Below are 20,310 nucleotides of genomic sequence, written 5' to 3' on the forward strand. Positions count from 1 at the left end.
CACCCTCTACTGCTTTCCTAGGTCACAAGCAGGGGGCTGGATAGGAACTGGAGCAGCCGGGACATGAACAGGCACCCGTATCCACAAGAGGTGTATTAGTCAATTGAACCATTGTGCAGGGCTGGAACTCTCTTAAATAAATTTAAAATGTTGGGAATAAGGACTGTTGGTGTGATGTAAGAAGTAACGTCACTGTCTGTAAACATTGAGATCCTATATGCATGACAGTTTGTATCCTGGCAGCTCCATTTTCCATCCAGCTCCCTGCCAATGTGCCCGAGAAAGCAGTGGAAGATGGCCCAAATCCTCGGGCTTCTGTGCCCACAAGAGAGATCCAGAAGAAGCCCCTGGTTCGTCCCTGCCTTTGCAGACACTGGAGTGGGGAGTAAACCAGCAAATGTAAGATCTCTTTCTCTGGAAATCTGACTTTCAAATAAAGAAAAACATACTTTTAAAAAGTTGGGAATAAAACACTACAAGGCAGTTATAATATAGCTACAGGAAGGTGGCAGTGATATATTTCTATCTTGGCAGTAAGGAGCTCTTGTTTACTCTCCAAGGCCTCCCACCTGCACCTCAGGGAATGGTGACAAGACAACCCAGGAATGCCACCATCATTCTGCACATGAGGATTCAGTCATGCTGTTTCTGACATTGCTTTCCTTGTTCATACTTTCCAATTATTTTCTCTCTGATATTGTAGTCCTTGAGCACATGCATAATTAGCCAGAAAATGTAATATGATCTGGATGTGTTGTCTTTATCAATTTATTTTACAGTATTCAGTTGAGTTTTCAAAGATGAAGTAGTACATTGCCCTTTCAAAGGATTCAAGAGGAATAAAAAAAGATCCATGACGTATTAGCCAACATTTATTAAGTTTAATAAATTAATAGGAAGTATCACAAAAACCTGGAGTGGGTAACATACAGGGATAAGGAGTAAGACAAACCTTTACAACCATTCACAAAAGTACTATTGGACAAAGGAGTAGAATTACAGGAAATAATATAAGGCAGTCTGTTGCACGTGTCTTAAACAGATACACATAAGAATACAATAAAATGATTTGTTTGACAGTAAATTCACCACATTTATGGTTTATCACATGGACTTTTTAAAACACTTATAAAAGTTTGTAGATTTAACATTGAACTTTAAGATTGATATCCAAATGAGTATATTTATTTCATACCAAAATGCACAGAATTTACGAATAGCACACAATTTGAGGATAATTACTGTGTTAAGTACTACTACTTGATGACTTTAAGAATTATTAACAAATGTGCTATAAGCTATTATCATTCAACTTATTGCTAGTGCTTTTGAAAATCTGTGGTTTATATTTTATTTCTTTGTAAAACATGTGCTATGAGCTTGCCCTGATAGTTAAGAAAAGAAATCAGATATTTCCAATTTCCTCTAACACTCGCAATACTTCAGATCTGAATGCATGATCTTTTGAAGGACTGCTAGGAGATCTTCTTCAGTCCTTTTTGTGTCAGCTACTCTGCCCTACATCAATAAGAATCGATGGATTCATGCAACATACATGGCATACATGCAGGGCACCATCTGCATGGGCAGAACTCATGCTAAATACATGCTGTGTTTCTTCGGACATCCTCATTTCAGTAAGAATTAGATCATCTCATTCAACTTCACAGAATTGTTTTAACATGCAGTTCAACTGACCTAACAGGCAGGTAGACTTGACTTTCATGTTATGTTTGGGCATGCTCAAGCATTTGACTGACGTTTGGCAGTGTTGAAAGTTGAATAAGGACTGTATGAGTTTCCTCAAATACAGCAGCCTTCCCACTGCCCCTGCGGCAGATTACTGGATTCATCTATGCTGTGTGTTGAGGACACCGACCAAGGGTTTCAGGAATTCAGATTCTGCGTTCACCGATTTCACCATAGTGAAAGGCACCCTTGCAGGTGTGCAAAGTAACTGTCAGGTGTAAGAAATAGCATCATGAATTCTTCGGAAATTTACCCACAGTTGTGTGACATGGACACACATGGAAATACATACAGTTACTGGAAACACTTGTACACTCTGCACACAGCATAGAAATAATGGTTTGACTTCAGCGAGGCATGGAAACCTTTCATGGCATACAAACTGTTAAAATGGTACTGGGTTAGTAGGGAGCAGCAGGCCCACGAATGAAACGATGGCCCACATTTTTTGTAGCACAACACTATATTTTAACAAAGATTTTAACTTCTGGTACGTAACTGCAGTACAATGAAGAGCTTGCCACTTTCACAAATTAGCTGCAGCCTTTTCCTGCACTAGAGAGTTTGGAAGGATCTGAAAATGAGATAAATTTTTTGTTTAAAATCCAAATGGAAATTCTGTATTTCTGTTATTCCCAGAGTTCATAAAAGCGTCTTTTAAGTTACTTTTTCACATTCTAAGGGCCTAGTTCTGTAGTCCTTAATCAAGTAAAACTTCTCAACCTTGGTCATCTCTCCTTCTAATACAAGTTTTACTCAAGAATGGACTGCTAAATTAGGTCCTATAGATAGAGGTACCACAATTAAGAAAATATTTTAATAAGGCTCAAAATGCTAATTTCACTTTGTGTGTAGCACACGAATTTCCAGGATTCTGAGATCAAAACCCAATTGATGTTGAGTCCTGGAATGGGAAATAACTCTGGGATTTCATTTCCCAGTGTGACCATGGAATTAGGTATTTACTAAGGACCAGAATGAGAACACTAATTCCAGTTTGCTTGTCATTATAATCAGAATTTGAACATTGTCCTTAAGAAGTGAAAAGCTATTTGGTGTTTATATCTCTTATCATCCTTCCACTTCTGTAGTCCTGGTTAACCAGCTGCTATGTTAAAATACCACTATGTTGCGGGACAGACATTGCAGTAAAATATCAACACAACGCTCTGACAATGTCAAATTTTGCCCCTGAACAAGGCTAAGTTCTGCCTCAGACTCACTGAGATCTATCAGAAGGCAGAATCCACCTTACTGTATGTGTGTATATGAGCGGAGCAAGAATTTAAAGTGTATATTTACTGTTAACCTGGAAATGGTTTCCACTGCATTTGCACATTTTAATATGGCTGCAATAGAACTGTCGTGCATCATTCTGGCCTCCCGCAAATGCCACCTGAGATGAACATCAATATTTCCATACTCACTAGGGAAGGAGGGAGAGAGAGAAAGGGCAGGAGAAAGGGGGCAGCATGGAAGGCAGGGTAGAAGCTGGGGTAGGGGGAGAGAAAAAATAACCCCTTTATTCCTTTATTCATCAAAGAGTCAAAATAAGTTACTCTCCATCTATTACAAACAGTAAATATAGAACTCTAAATCTTACTTATTGTACGCATGATTGTAAAGTACAGGGTTGCAAAGCTATATATAAAAACACTTTTTTTTTTGTCAAACTGGAGTATTTACATTAGTTATGACCGACAGAAAAATTAAAGGAGAAACTTTTCCTACATCTCTGGAGTTTCAGGGTAGGAAAAGACTGTGCTGCGCTTTCTCATACGCTACTGATCCTTTCACTGACCACACTGGCGGGATTGACTGGGAGCTCCAAATTTTCTACTTGCATCTCTATGCCAGGCTCCTGCTCCTTAGCTTGGCTAATCACCGGTTCATTGGTGTGCCGGTAAACGTTAACATTCAGCTCCCTTCCAGACAGAGCCGTGGCAGCAACTCTTGGCATTTGTCTGACAGGTGGCTTTTTGTCTCCCTTATAATTGCAGCGCAAATAGTTGGAGAAAGCCCTTCGGTAGACTTTGTTGAAGAGAGTGTACACCAGAGGATTAATTCCGGAACAAACGTAGCCGATCCAAACAAACACATTCAGAAGCTTTTCCATGAGCTTCTGGTTACAGGCCTTCCCGCAGAGAACCGACAGAATATTAGTAATGAAAAACGGGCACCACATAATCAGAAACACAAAGAACACAATCCCAAGGACTTTAGAAGCTTTCTTTTCGTTGTTGATAGCCTGCATGGTGCCCCTCGGCCTCTTCTTCCTCTTCCGGCGGGCGTTCTGCTCCTGGTTGGCTTTCTCTTCCTCAGCAGGGCTGCTCTTGCAGCACTTCAGGAAATTCAGGCTGATTCCGGGCGGTTCCTCGGTGTGGCCGCGTAGTAACATCAGAGCTTGTCGGCGGAGAACGTAGATCGTTAAGCAATACGTGATCACCATAATCGTCAACGGGATGAAGAAAGCTACGAAGGACCCAATCAAGACGAAATTCGGGTCGTTGAGCACGCACGTTGTGTTGTTCACGAACACTTTGCCTTCGTCCCTCAGTCCAATCACAGGGATAGGAACTGAAACACCTACAGGAATCGAACAGAAGGCAGCATCTCGTTATAGCATACCGAAAGACTGAGAAGGCTGGGGCATGGCATAACCCATTCGTACTCCGCTGGTGGAAGGTCACACCTGCTTATTGTTGACTGCTACTCATGGCATAATTGATAGTCACCTGAAACAGTCAAAATACCAGACTAGAACAAGGGTGCTCTTTCCCTATTAGGCACCCTCTCTCTCTAATTTCTGAAGAAGACTTGAGCTTAGCAATATGGAGAGAAGTTATTAGAGATAGGAATGCATACCTTTTGTGTATTTACAGTTCCTAAAATTGTCTTGGCTCACAGAAGGCACTCAATAAACATGTGTTCAAAAAGGTCACAGAAAAAACACATATTATGAACAGATTATACATGAATTTCAAGATTCTTTTCTCAAACGACTGATAGTTTTATTCCATTTTTTTTTTGCACAACATTTTTGAAGTCCCCTGTATTTGCTGAATCAATGAATAATCCCTCATCTGTACTCAGTGACTTGCTAAGCAGAGTCACATTTTTTTCCTCTGTCTCATCTCTGAACCTAATAGCCTTTCAGGGTTCGCTTGGCAGAGTCAGACCAACTATGCAGAAATAGTCAATAAGCAGAAACAGAGGATTCTCTTTTTGGTGACTTTTATAGTTCGTTTTCAGTTCTGGTTCTGAGTAATGTTGTTTCAAGGTCAAGAGTCATAGTGGGGGTCAACACAGTGGCAGAAGACTAATTCTTTGTGGCCCTAGCTTCCTATATGGGTGCCAGTTGTAGTCCCAGCTACTCCATTTTTGATCCAGTTCCCTTCTAATGTACCGTGAAAGGCAGTGGAAGATGGCTTAAGTCCTTGAGCCCCTGCACTCATTTGGAACTCATTTGGAAGAAACTCCTGGCTCCCAGCTTCTGACCAGCACAGCTCTGACCATTGCAGCCATGTGGGGAATGAACCAGCAGATGGCAGCTCTCTTTCTCTCTCTCTCTCTCTCAGTGTGTCTCACCTTTTCTCTTCCTAAAAAATAAATAAATCATTTTTTTAAAAAAAGTAATGGCCAAGATAGTTTAAAAAGGAGAAAGAGTCATAGTGAAGTGCAGAATCCCATTCTTATGGGGCATTTAGTTCACTTTGTTTTGGAAGAATACAGTGTGCTTTGAGAGACTGGCCTACAGGCAGAAAATAGCAACAAGCATTTGCGAGCCAAAGGTGCTCTTGTGCCAGAGCATAAGTTAAGAAGTGTCCTGGAAACTTCTAGAGAGAGCTATGGTGGAGCTTGGAGAGGGCCTTTTTTCATGCATAGAGCTAACTTGCAAGACATAGTCAAATGTTTATGTAATTTCTCTCTTCTGCCCACAGTAAACTGAAGCCTAGGAAAATAAATACAGTCCTGTAAGAGTCCAGCAGTGATTACTCGGAATCCAGGCCTGGCAGGTGTGAGCACTCCAAGACGGGTGCTGACTTCAGTGAACACACAAGCAACCGTGAAAAACCCAGAACTGAAAGCCCTTTACAGGCGAGTTTAACCCTTAGTCAGATACGGAATGTTCGACTGGGTGATCAAAAGGGGAATGATAGTCGCTAAATTTTTACTAGAGTTTGTTGAGGCTATTGATCAGTGTTTAGTAGCAAGAAAGACACAAGAGTACTTTTGGAAAGGGATAAACTTCGTTTCTTAAACACTGAAAGTCCAAAATATTGATCTTCACTGTCAAGAGAGCCCAAGAGATAGCGTGAGAAGTAACAAAAGATGGGACAAGACTTTTAGCCATCAGTCCAGCTTCTACATTGAACATAGGCATGATATTCAAGAAAATAAGGAAGGCTGAAAAACCTAGGAGGCTCTGGGGCTGCTTCAGTGGCATAGCAGATTAAGCCTCTAACTATGATACTGGCATCCCAGCAGGTTAAAGTTTCAGCTGCTTACTTCCTATATAGGTCCCTGCTAATACACCTGAGAAAGCAGTGGAAGATGGCCGAAGTGCTTGGGCCCTGTGCCCATGTGGAAGACTTTGAATGATTGGCCTTTTCATAATATTAAGCATTGTTCGTTAATTTTGGGTTAGATGTTGATAATGTAGTTATATAGAAAAATACATGTAATAATTTTAGAAATCTATACTTATGGATGAGTGATTTTAATGTCTTGAATTTTTCAAATTACTTTGGGAGGGAGAAATGGATAGATAGCAATGTGGATGAAACAAGAATGTCCAGAAATTGGTAAGTCAATTGGAGCTAGATAAGCACATGAATTTTTATTATATAATTTATTTAGTATATGATTTTACTTTTGTAATCATTGACAAATCTCCATTAAATCTTAGAAGTTAAAAAAAAAAAAAGACAGGGCCTAGCACAGTAGCCTAGTGGCTAAAGTCATCGTCTTGCACATGCTGGGATCCCATATGGGTGCTGGGTCTAATCCCAGCAGCCCTGCTTCCCATCCAGCTGCCTGCTTGTGGTCTGGGAAAGCGGTCAAGGATGACCCAAAGCCTTGGGACCCTGCACCCATGTGGCAGACCCGAAAGCGGTTCCTGGCTTTGGATTGGTGCAGCCCTGGACATTGCAGCCACCTGGGGAGTGAATCAGGGGATGGAAAATCTTCTCTAGCCCTCCTCCTCTATATGTCTGAATTTCCAATGAAAATAAAATAAATCTTTAAAAGAAAAAACAAATAAGGTGCTGGTTCATTCTCCAAATGCTCACAGTGGTTGGGGCTGGGTAAGGCTGAAGCCAAAGGACGGGAAGTGTATCCACATTCCTCCATAATTGGCAGGGATCCCAGTACTTGAGCCATCACTTGCCACCACTACAGTGCACAAAATGCAGAGTCTGGACTTGAACTGAAGGACTCTGAGAAGGGATAGGAGGGCCTGCGTCATTAGGCATCACTTGTGTCACCCCAGAAAAGATAATTTCTGAAGAAATCTGTTATGCCTTCCCAGGATCCAACAGTAAGCACAGCTGAGGGTGCCAGATAGGTGCTGTGCCCTGCAGTCCCCTGCTTCCCCCACCCTCACTTCCTGCGGTGGGAGATAGAGAGCCTAAGACTACGAAGTCTGGGGAATTCGCCTTCATTCTGGACGCATCCTGACTCACAGATATACCTATACATGGAGAATCAATGCCCGTTGTGAAGTGCTACAAGAATCTTCTAGGTTTTCCTAGAAACACCAGAAGTCTCTAGGGAAAGTCCCACATACTGACATGATTCAGCCCAGTTCAAGAGTCCTATGAGCTTGCTGCTATTAAAAGACATGTTCACTTTCTCCAGGGACTCTGGGTCCTAAAAGTGAATCTCATAAAGGAGCACAAAGCGAGGCTAAGACAGTCACTGGAGATGAGCTGAAGCCATCGCTACATGCGTGAGGCCAATTTTTATCCCTGATATATGCTTGGGTAATTTCACATATGTTGCAGAATGGTTGACTCTAATTGGTGCTATTTATTGAGTCCTTCTTACGTGTCAAGTCATAGATATGAATATTACTGATGTTAGAGATATAAACATCTTATGGCAAATTGATCAAAATCCCTCTGAGATAGGAATTACTTGGGGAAGTGGCTTAACCAATTTATCAAGTCTATACCATCATTAAGTTCCCTTGATTTTGAGAAGCCATGAATGCAGTCAACAAAACAAGAAATCATTCAAGTTATTTTGATACCTGTGAATTTAGAAATTGTAAATGGTAGTAATGGCAACAGAAGCAGCATTAGTAACAATATACCATCCATATACTTCTTCAAGGCCTAAACATTGAAAGTTCAATGTGAGCAGTTCTCAGAGCGTGGTGCCAGGACAGGGAGCCTCTGAAACACTTTCAGAGCTTGCCAGATTCTCCTACTCAAATGATCTGTCTTTAAAACCACAATTTCCTTATCAACTTCAACCGAAACCATGTCTCACAGCAGGTCAAATATAACTGCGCTTAGGAGAATTCAGACATGTTTCTCCGAAACTAGACAATAAATACATTTTAGAAATAGTAAACCAATGCCTGGCTTCTTTCCAATTTTTTTCAAGTTATAGTTTACTTTTCATGAAATATTGGTTATGTTAACAGTAAGTTGGCTTTTTTTGTTACTTAAAATGAAATGATTTAAAAATATTTCATACGTGTCTCAGTTTTTTTTTTTTTAAAGATTTATTTTTATTATTTTTTCATTGGAAAGGCGGATATACAGAGAGGAGAGACAGAGAGGAAGATCTTCCGTCCGATGATTCACTCCCCAAGTGAGCGCAACGGGCCGATACTATGCCGGTCCGAAGCCAGGAGCCTCTTCTGGGTCTCCCACGCGGGTGCAGGGTCCCAAAGCTTTGGGCTGTCCTCGACTGCTTTCCCAGGCCACAGGCAGGGAGCTGGAAGGGAAGCGGGGCTGCCGGGATTAGAACCGGCGCCCATATGGGATCCCGAACGTGCAAGGCGAGGACCTTTAACCACTTGCGCCACCGTGCCGGGCCCCATGTCTCAGTTTTAATCTCTAACACCATATGTATCAATAGATAAAATCCTCATGAACAAAAGTTCTTGGGATTCTTCAATTATTTTGAGGAAAATAATAGAGATACTGACAGTAAAACGCTTGAAAACTGCTCTTCAGTGCTAATAAAGTTATTCAAGATCTGGAAAATTAAGTTCAATAAACATGTAAAGGTGTTAGCACCTCTAATTCAGCCAATAGTAAGTTATGTGATTATAATATCAAGTCAATATAAGCAATAGCAACAGCAATACCTGCAACATGCTTAACATGCACTAGCCCATTTATAAATATTTGCTTTTCATAGACATTTTAAAAGACATCTATTTTTCATGAAGTTAATTTCAGAGAAATTAAGCAACCAAGTCAGCAAATTTAATGGAGCAAAATTTGAAAATTTTTAAATCCTTGTTCTGCTCAAAAGAGGAAAAGTCAATATGAACTGCAATCGAAAATATTCAGTAGCAACAAAAGTAATTGCAATAATAACGAATATCTTTTCACCAATACTTACACTTAGCCACCCAGAGAGCCAAGTCTTTTATAATTTTTATAAACTCCTCTTTTATTTGAGCCAGACAGAGGTCATACAAAGAGTTATCAGGTAGAATTACTTCTTCTCTCTGAAGTTAGCTTCAGTAATCTATATCATCTTTCTTAGAAGGTTAGAAACAACAAAGTAATAATTCATGTGCTACTTAAACTCCCAGGTGCTAATTCAAGTAATACACAGTTAAAGTATGAATTATATCATTTATGCAAATTGTGAAATGCAGTTATCATGTTTTAAGTTCCTTAAACTTCATAAACATATAAAATCTTATATAGCATTTTAGAAATATTGAATTTAGTAACATGGTTATAGCTTGTTTTACTGAAAGTCAGTGTTATTATTTTATCAAAGATGTTACGTATTTACTATTTTATCGAAAATATATGACTACCAAAACAACTACCACTAACAGTAATGTCACTGCTAACACTACAACTACTAACTCATTCACTGAGTGCTCCTGAGTGCTTACTGACTGTAGTACTGTATCTGCATTATTCAACATGCACTATCTCATTCTAACCTTGGATAAATCTGTTATTTGATAAAATTACTTTACTGAAAAGAAGATAAGTTCAGAGGATATATAAATATGCTTGTTTCCTAAAGCCTTGAATTCAAGCAACACAGATTCATTACTTTAAAACCATCAGATAAAAATAACATTTCTGAGAGTTGAAGATACATATTTCTTTCAAGATTTTATGTCTTTGAAACTGTGATGTGTTTTATCGTTGATAATGTCTTACAATAATGATAGGCCAGATAGGCCAGACATCATAGTCACAGAGTACTTGTCACTGTTGGTACCTGTGTGAACCTGATCTGAAAAATTTTCTTTGACATGTTCCAGTAAGATCAAAACTACCACCAGCAACATTTACAAAATGAGTGTCAGCACCATTAAAATAATTCAGTGCAATTAAAGAATGATATAATAACAAAAGGAAGGTTGCTTTCTGAAGAAAGTAGCCTCAATAATTTCAAATGCTGCAGAGTGGTCTAGAACTTGAAATGCTTTCTCTTAGACAATGAGACCACTGGTTATGACAGAGAGAATTATTACAGTGAAGTAGTGAAGATATTTTGCCAAGGAACAAGTAATAAAGGATGATGGAGAAGAAATTATACAATAAACTTCCATAGCAGATGCAACCCAGCCATATACAGAGATCCAATATTTGCCTTTTGCTCCACTGAGATTCTCCCAAGCAGCCACATTTACAGGTCAATGCACTAGGAACACAGTGGGGGTATCTCCAACAGGTGTAGCAACAAAACTTGGAGGAAGAATAAGGAGGAAACATGGGGTGACTGAGGTTTCAGGGGAGAGGGTGAAAAGGAGAGCAGAGATGGAGCTCAAGTGTGTGGTGCCCTGGCGTGATCCTTCCCAGGGAGGAATCCTACCATGTCAAACTCGCTGCTCTGTCAGGGGAGTTACTTCGAGACATGTGGCTCAGACGCTTGAGAGGGGGGGAACTTGCATGGTTCCTCTCAACTCCTTAGAGTGGGGATTGAGATGAGCACATGCCATCTTGAGAAGGGAACTGTTTGCCTATCTTCTTCCCAGTGCCCTCAGAGACAGGCTGGTGTTCTAGCAGGGCAGAATGAGTTCCACAGGTTCAACTGGGATCCCTGGAATGCAGGTCCACACAGTATTCTGTGCTCTGGAGGACAGTGGAGGCATTGCAGATGGAGCGGTGTCTAGTATTCTATAATAGAGAGCCATCCTGTTTCCAATTATCCCCCACCAACAACCACCATACCTACGAAACACTTGGGCTGTGGCTGGGTTCTCGGCACCTACCTAGTCTGAGTGTGGTTACTCAGAACTCTGTGCACTTAACAGAGCTCCAGTGTGGGGTCAGGGAACACACAATGGAGAGAATCGTTACTCTGGGGGGGCGGGTGTACATACCTGGATGCGTGGCATACATTGACCCTATGGGCTCACTTTAAATAATATGCTGAAATTTCTACTGCAAAACAAGAGCTAAAGTGGTTTAAAACAATAAAAAGCAAAACTAGTGACATCCCAGTACCAGACTTTCAAGACATACCGGCAACAGGGCTATTATAATAGAAAGTACCCAGTATTCACACAAAAGTAGACACATAGACCAATGGAACAGAATGGAAACTTTAGAAATTAATTCACATATCTACAACCAACTAATCTTTGACAAATGAATTAGCATCATTCCCTGGAGCAATGACAGTCTTGTCAATAAATGTCTTGTAAAATTGGGTTTCCACATTCAAATGTTTGTAATAAGATGCCTACTTTTCACCTTTTACAAAAGTGCACTCACAGTGGATCAAGGATCTAAACTTAAGTCTTGAAATCATCAAATTACTACAGGAAAACATAAGGGGAACACTTTAAGACATAAGCCTATGTGAAGGCTTCTTGGATAGGATCCCAGAAGCACAGACAATGAAAGCAAAAATAGACAAATGGAATGACATCAAGTTAAGAAGTTTCTGCACACCCAAGGAAACAATTAACAAAATTGTTTGTCAACTGACAGAATAGGAGAAAATATTTGTAAATTATGCATTATGATGAATAATCAGAATATATAACAAGCTCAAGAAAATGAAAACAAAGCAAGGAATCTAGTTAAGATTTGGGCAAAGAATGTGAACAGGCATTTTTCAAAGGATGAAATGGTATTAGACACATGAGAAAGTGCTCCAAATCACTAGCTATCAGAGAAATGTAAATAAAAATCACATTCCAGTTAGAATGGCTATAATCACTGTTGACAGATATGTAAGCAACTTAGTTGTTCATCAACAGATAGATGAAGAAACCATGGTTACATATAATGGAGCACTATAAAGCCGAAAAAGAGGGAGTGATTTTCACAATATGAGACCACATGGATGAACTTGACAAATATTATGCTAAAGAAAGAAGCGAGCTACAGAAAGAAATATGTGCATATGTGGAATTTAACAAAGTTGAGCTCATAGAAATAGAAAACAGGATAGGATATGACACTGGTGGTAGGGAAGGAGGATTACTGATGAAATGGTATAAGGTTTCAGATACACATAAAAAGCAGAGGAAATTGTAGATTGATTTCTGGATATATAAAGTTCACCAACCTTGAGTTGCAACGACATTGAAAAACTGAATAGATCAATAACCAAGCCTGAGATTGATCAACAATGAACAATGTCCTAAGAAGGAAAGATCCTGGACCATATGGCATCGCTGATGAATTCTGCTGAACTTTTAAATAACTAGTTCCTAATTTTTCTTAAACTGATAAAAAAAAATCTGAAAGGGAGAGAATCCTTCCAAATGCCTTCTATAATACCCTTAATTCCAAAACTAGAAAAAGATACAATAAAGAGAACTACAGACAAATATCCTTGCAAAAATCTTTCACAAACTTTAGCTAATTGAATAAAACACTATATCAAAATGATCATCCATCTGGATCAGGTAAGAATTAACCAAGGGATCAGAGATGGTTCAACATACACAAATCACTAGATGTGAAGAATAAGATCATATGATTATTCCAAAAGATGCAAAGAAAGCATTCAATAAAATACAGTATCGTTCATAATAAAAATTTAAAAAATGAGTGTTGAAGGACCATTCCACAACATAATAAATACAATGTATGACAACCCATAGCCAGAATTGTATTGAATGAGAAAGCTGGAAGCATTTTCACTAAAATTTGGAATCAGTCAAGGATGTTTACTCTCACTACTACTATTCAGTATAATTAAGGAAGTTTCAGGTAGTGCCATTTTGTAAGAAAAATAAAACTAAGAGATACAAATTAGAAAGGAAAAAGTCAGATTATCCCTGTTTGTAAATGGCACAATTACTTACACTGGGGAACCCAAAGACTCTAGACTATTGGAATTCGTAAGAAAGTTTGACATAGTTGCTGCATATAAAATCAACACACAAAGATCACCTGCATCTGTATACACAAGAGCTTGTATGACCAGTCCCAATCACAATAGTTACAATTCAAAAATAAATGTCTGAGAATAAATTAACATAGGAAATGAAAGATAGCTAGCTGCAATGAAATTATACAATATTAAGGAACAAAATTGAAGATGACAAAAATATGAGAAAATCTTCCACATTTATGGGTTGAAAGATTTAATATGATCAAAATGTTCATAGTATCGAAAAAAATTTACAGGTTCAAGGTAATCCCAATAAAAACACTAAGGATATTCTATGAAAACCTATAAAAAATGATTCAAAAACTTATAGGGAAGCACAAGAGATTCTGAATAACCAAAGCAATCTTAAACAACATAAACAAAATTTGGGATTAAAAACCAGATTTTATAATCTACCATAGAGCTATTATAATAAAAAATAGTCTAGTACTGGCATGAAAATGATGGATGGAACAAACCAGAAACACCATCAATTAATTTATTCACCCACAAACAACCATTTTTTTTTTTTGACAAACACACTAAAACACTGGAGAGGGGAAGTCTTAAAAAAAATGGTGTTGGGCAAACTGGATCTCTATATGAAAGAAACACCTTACCTCACATCCTGAACAAAGATCAACTCACAGTGGACAAAGGCTCTAAATCTCACACTGGAAACCTTCATGTTGTAAGAGGACTACATGGGGGAAACATTGCAAGACATAAGCCTAGCAAAGATGGCTTGACTAAGATCCCAAAACCACAGACAATAAAAGCAAAATTAGACAAAGTATTCTATCAAACTAAGAAGCTTCTGTGTTCTGTGCTTCAAAAACACTGAACTAAGTGAACCAGTGACCAGCAATTTCAGAGAAAATGTTTGCCAACAATACGTCTGATAAAGGATTATTATCTAGAATATATGATGAGCACAAGAAACTCAGCAAAATCAATAATCCTGTTAACAAATGGGTAAAGGACAAGTAAAGGTATTCTTCAAAGTATGAAATACAAATGACCAACAGACACATGTAAAATTGGTAATGGTCACTATCAATCAGGAAAATGCAAATAACAAAAAAATAAGTTCTGATGAGAATGTGGAGAAATAGTACCTTGTGAAAATTTAAGATGGAACTAGGGTCAGGTTGGATTGAGCCAGGCTGAGGGTAGGCTGGGCTGAGCCAGGCTGGTGCACCTACTGTGGATTGCCAAGCAAGGAGACAAACCATTTCAGTGTGGGATACAGGAACCACTAGCATGTGCAAGATCCAGGGTTGGAAGTAGACCTTATAGGGGAACCACAGGACTCCCCTGCTTGGTCACTGCTACCTCAGGCGGTAGTGAGATCTGGGATTGGGGGTGGGTCTTATGGGGCTATGCTGCTGCACTCTCTAGGTCATATGAAAGCCAAGATGGATGTGGACCAGCTGGAGTAGGCTGCAGCATCAGCTGGCAAGTGTCAGGACAGGGTGCCAATTCATGTCAGGCTGAACCACAGTACCCCCTGGCAGGCACAAGAACCAATGCTGGGAGTATGCATGGCAGGGGAACAATATGCACTCCCCTGTTAGACTGTACCTACTGCTCATGAGCATGAGAAGCAGCCAGATAAATTAGGTAGAAAAAAGAAATAAAATCCATCTGAACCACAAGCAATGTTTCTGTTTGCAGAAAACATTATGTTTACAGCATCATCACAACATCCAAAACACAAAAATAACCCAAGTATCCATCAGTGGATGACACCGATGCAATTTTGTCTAGCCACACAAAGAAAGCGCTGTCATTTGTAACAACATGAATGAACCTAGAGGATATTATGGTAAGTAGAATAATGCCACCATGGTGAGACAAATACTGTTATGGGATCATATGTTGAATCCATAGAAGTCAAACACATAGAAGAACAGCATACAATGGTTGTTTTCAGGGATGAGATGGAGAACAAATAGACATTTGGCAAAGTATACAAACTTTTCTTTATATGATACATAAGTAGTAAAAATCTAATTTGTAGCAAAAATAATTGCAGTTAGTAAGACTGTATTGTATAATCAGAATTACCTAAGGAAGCAGATCTTACTTGTCAGCCTAAGTGTGGACTGGAGTCTGGGGTGGGGTGAGCTGAGTTAAGCTGCGACACACATAGGCACTGACCGGACTAGTCTGCTGCATACTGGCATGTGCAGAAACCAAGACTTGGGACACGCCGAGTAGTAGTTATTGTGGGTAGTCTCAACTTGGTTGCAGTTTCCACTGTTGTGTGCAAGGGCCAGGTTTGTCATGCTGGGCTGGACTGTGAGCTACAACACCTGTATGTTTGTATGGGGCATGAGGTTGGGAATGGAAATACAATCATCAATGTATGTGTATGCTGATATGGGTGATGAACTGAACCAGACCCTGTATTGGCTAGTACATACAGGAGTCATGTCTGGGGTCAATCCAGATGAGGTTTGCAGGACTCGCTCCCCAACTGGATCACTGGACTCAAAACTCTAGCCACAGGCCCAGTGTAGTAGCCTACTGGACAAAGTTCTCAATTTGCATGCACCGGGATCCCACATGGGTACTGGTTTGTATTCTGGCTGCTCCATTTTCCTTCCTACTCCCTGCTTGTGGCCTGGGAAAGTAGTCGAGGACGGCCCGAAGCCTTGGAACCCTGCACCTGTGTGGGTGATCCGGAAATAGTTCCTGGCTTCAGATCTGCTCAATTCTGACTGCTGCGACTGCTTGGGGAATGAGCCAGTGGATGGAAAATCTTCCTCTCTGCCCTGCTCTCTGTAAATCTGACTTTCCTACAAAAATACACACATGTGAAAACTATGCAAGAAGATGGATGTGATAATTAGTTTGATTGTGATAATCATTCCACAATGGGCACATGTATCAATTGATCCCAATGAGTACTTTGAGTATATGCCAGTTGTGAATTATACCACAACAAAACTGGAAAAAAAAGAAATCTCTTGTCCTAGGAATGAGGAATATTATCTAGTGGCAAGAGTAAAGAGAAATAGCCTTTCCCCGAAGCAAGTCTGATACAATATCCAGTTGTAACACTGGTGATTTAACTTTAATTACAGCAAAGATGACATAACTGAGGTCTTTGATAACATGAAATCTACAATGCTTGGCAAGTAAAGTCTAAGATATGCCAAGAACCTGGCAGAAGTGACTGCCAACTAGAAGGTAAAAAATCATTAAAAGAATCCCAAGGATTATAAACTTTAGATGAAATAATACTAATAAAAATAAAACAATATAAAACCCAGATTGAGCAAATATAAAACAATAACACAAATTTAAATTTATACTCAATCATATCAAACTGCACAGAAAATATAAATATGGCAACGTTTGTCAGAATGAAGAAACAACTAAGGCTTAATTTTATTCTTCTTTAGAGAAATCCAATTTCATTATAAAGAAAAAAATGGCTGTCATTGGTGATTTCGCTAGAGGCAATATTAATGGGTATAGCTAAATAAGGACATCAGAAAACAATCTCCAATAACGTGTTTTTCCCCATAAAAGCAGTGGGACTACTAGAAAATGCTTTCAAGATTAGCTTTTCATAATCCTGAAAATCAAGATGTTGTGACATTTTTAAGAATTAATGTTTCTATAAGACAGCATTATTTCTATAAGAACTGTGTGGGGGGGAATTGACACTTAAACTTAATTTAATCACATTTCTTTCTCACAAGCCCTGCCACAGTGTTGAATAATAAACACTTGAAGTTGAGCTATCTAGCAGCCACTTCAGGGATCAGAACAGAATCTTCAAAACCTCCATGTAATTATTTTTGACCTGATAAACCAGTTTCCTGGAATATCCTCCTGCTGGAACCTGTCTGTCTTGGTTCTGAGGTCATCCTCTGTAAACAGTTTTTTTTTTTAATGAATAATCTTTTTTTTTTTTTTAACCAGCCAGTGACAATTGTTAAACAGTACATGTACCAGAAGTGATGATATTTGAGATTAAACAACAACAACAAAACTGTGATAATACATTCACAGTAGTGTTTTCAAGGGCACACAATATTTCTGGAAATGTAGAATGCCATGTGCACAGACAAGGGTTATAAACATTCCTAGAGGGGTTATTTACATGCTTGGGAAAAGTCTGAGATAGTCCTAAATGATCATTTAGGGCTCTCCTTAAGGCCAGGAGCAAATAAGTAATGGAGGTTAAGGTAGAAGTGTCAACAGTCAGACTAAGTACTAAAAGCAGTTCTAGGCAGCATACAGAGCCTCAACAATGACTGGGAGACTTACCAGTCCTGACATTTAAGGAAATGCCTGGATAATCACTAGTTTACCAGTAAGCTAACTGAGCAGAAATGTTACTGACCAACCACAAACAGAGCACATACTCTGGAATTCATTCAGGAATGTGGCTAAATGGTTAACAGTAACAATTACAAAGTAGCAATGAGAAATGCTTAGAAGGTGGAAAAGGAGCTAATATCCAAAGGTGGTACATTACATTATCTGAAATGCACATGTTGGAGGACCAGTGTTGTGGCACGGCAAGTTAAGATGCCCCTGCACTGTCAGCATCTCATACTGGTGTGCTGGTTCAAGTCTTGGCTTATGAAGGATTATGCTACTGTGGTAATATATGGGGGAGATCAGCTGGGGAGAAGGAACTTGGGGGGTGGTAAGGGAAATCCCAGAGCCTATGGAATTGTATTATAAAATTAAAAATAAAATAGAAGGAAAATAGAAAAAAGAAACATACACACAGAACAAACAACTATTTAGAAACAAGGTATGAGTCATTAGAACATGCGACTTGTGAGTATGATCCCAATCTAAATCATTGGAAAAGGATAATCTTTTCAACAAATGATTCCAAGTCAGTTGGATATCCACATGGGGGGAAAACATGGACACTCATGTTTGTAGCAACTTTATTTTTAATAATCAAACACTGGAATAAAGTCAAATGTTCATCAACATTTAGAAGGTAAATTAATTTTTGCTTATTTGTGTAATTCAGCAATTAAAAAAACAAATATGGTAAATGCAATAATGTGAATGAATCATAGAGACTGATTATTGATTGAAAGAAGTCAGATTTAAGAGAACCGATAGAAGAATATGTATTATGGAGTCCCAGGCAAATGATGTTCGTAAACAGGCAAAGTAAATTTATGGCTATTTAAGTTAGAATGGTGGTTATTCATGGGAGAATAATGACAGAAAATGAGAAACTGATAGTTCAGATGCTCCATATCTTTTTCTGGATGTTCATTAGAGAAGTGTATACTTTTGTAAAAAGTAATCAAAATATGCACTTAATATTTGTTCATTTTATTGCGTAGATGATCTTTTAAGAGCATAAATTTCATAGTTGGTCTAATCTTACTTAAGGTCCTTTAATGTTAGGGCTAATAGCCTAAGGTGAAACAGATATTTAAGATGTTGTTGAAAGCTGAGATGCAGGATGTATTCTGGGACAGGGGTTGAATTTGTGAAGTACAGCTGATGAATCGTTGAGGTGGACAAAATTCCTGTAAGCAGTGTGTTAGTGAGTATCTAAATCACCAAAGTGGTGGAAAATCGAAACCAATGAGCCACTTAAAATGAGCCTTGCTAAAGCAGAAAAGTCTGACACCATGCAAGCTCAAGGTGATTAGAGTATTTAAAAAGGCATTAAAGCAAAGAGCCACAAAGCAAATGATAGGAAAGTAACATTTGAACGAATTCTCCTGAAAAGTTGGACATGGATATTTTGAAAAGAATATTCTGTTTCTGGTGTCATGAATATCCCCAATGCTTAAAGAAGTGAATATATGCCTTGCATACAATGAAAACCATTCCTTCCAGAGACAATAGGGGAAATATGGATGTGTGAATGACTATTATAAAAGCTTAAAGTGAGAAAGCAACTGAGGAAATGGAGACTAGAATACAGCAGGAGAAATTTTGCTGAGAGTTTTGTTGATTTGTTCCCTAGGAAAAGGAAAGGGTAGTCTAAAATGATTCTCCAGTTTCTCTTCAGATAAATGCCAATTGTTATTGTTCACTTGAGAAATAGAAGTAACTAAAACCTGTCTGCTAATGACTCCTACATTTGTATCATTTCTACTTTTTCTTTCTCTTGCCTCCTGTTTCTCAAGTGAACAATTGCCACTTCAGGAATGAAAGCCCGATTTACTTACGACTGCTCTAGGTAGAGCAATAGCAAGTATTGATATGTGTTGATTTCAACCCTAGGGTTCATATCTTAAGTAACTATGTGACAAAATGAGAAGCATATAATATGAACATTTCAGATACACACTGATAGAAGATGATTGATGAAAAGTATCTATATGATTGCTATAGTTGTAAAGCGAGCTAGGTATATTTTTCATGAAACACTATTTCTACAGAATGAATGTAAAACACACCAGAGTTACACAGATTTGGCCACTCAGCATTTACTTTTTTGAAAATGGAAGAGATGTGACTGTTAAGAAGAAAAAGAGATAGATAATGTTGGAGTGGCTTTTGTTTTGTTCTTGGCTTCTAGGCCATGATTTTGGGTCTTTCTGTGGCTTCCCCAATTTTTCCTCTAGATAACACTCTGGACCACTCATAACAGGCATCTCTCCCTGTAAGCTGGCGCACTCTTATGCATCAAGTATTCACTCTCTCAGTTCTCACTGACACATTGTAATTATACATCTGCTTTGAATTTTTCTTTCTATAGAGTCAAGAACTTGGAATAAAAATTAGGATGGTATACCCATAGCAATGGAAGAAAGAAGGTATTTATTAGATTGTAGACCAAGGAGTGGGGCAGCTCTCTCTCAATTCCCAGACTTCTCAGGGGTTAGATGGAAAAAATTGCAAATTGAAGGGGGTGTTGAGAGGAGCGTATTCAGCTTGTAGGTCTAATTATAAGATTTGAGCATTCAAGTGAATGTTAGAATTTTTGGAAAAATTATATCCATCTTGGGGAACTTGATGCTTTCCCAATATTTAAAGATTTTGTTGTTGTTTCAAGTT

The 20,310-nt window shown here is 38.8% G+C and overlaps 1 protein-coding gene across 2 annotated transcripts in view; it reads right to left on the minus strand.

The window, feature by feature from the left end:
* Positions 1–866: 866 nt before the first annotated feature.
* HTR2C (5-hydroxytryptamine receptor 2C) overlaps positions 867–20,310 on the minus strand; it is a 195,531-nt gene continuing 176,087 nt past the window's right edge. The window contains exon 7 of one of the 2 annotated variants that reach the window (XM_040999740.1): positions 867–4,335. In XM_040999740.1, the coding sequence (XP_040855674.1) occupies positions 3,524–4,335 (812 nt within the window). In that variant the 3' untranslated portion in view covers positions 867–3,523. The remainder of the gene's footprint in view (positions 4,336–20,310) is intronic. The other variant, XM_040999741.1, reaches the window with a different exon arrangement.

This window comes from Ochotona curzoniae, unplaced genomic scaffold (genome assembly GCF_017591425.1).
Source record: "Ochotona curzoniae isolate NIBS_2020 unplaced genomic scaffold, NIBS_Ocur_1.0 scaffold_1852, whole genome shotgun sequence".
Taxonomy (NCBI): Eukaryota; Metazoa; Chordata; class Mammalia; order Lagomorpha; family Ochotonidae; genus Ochotona; species Ochotona curzoniae.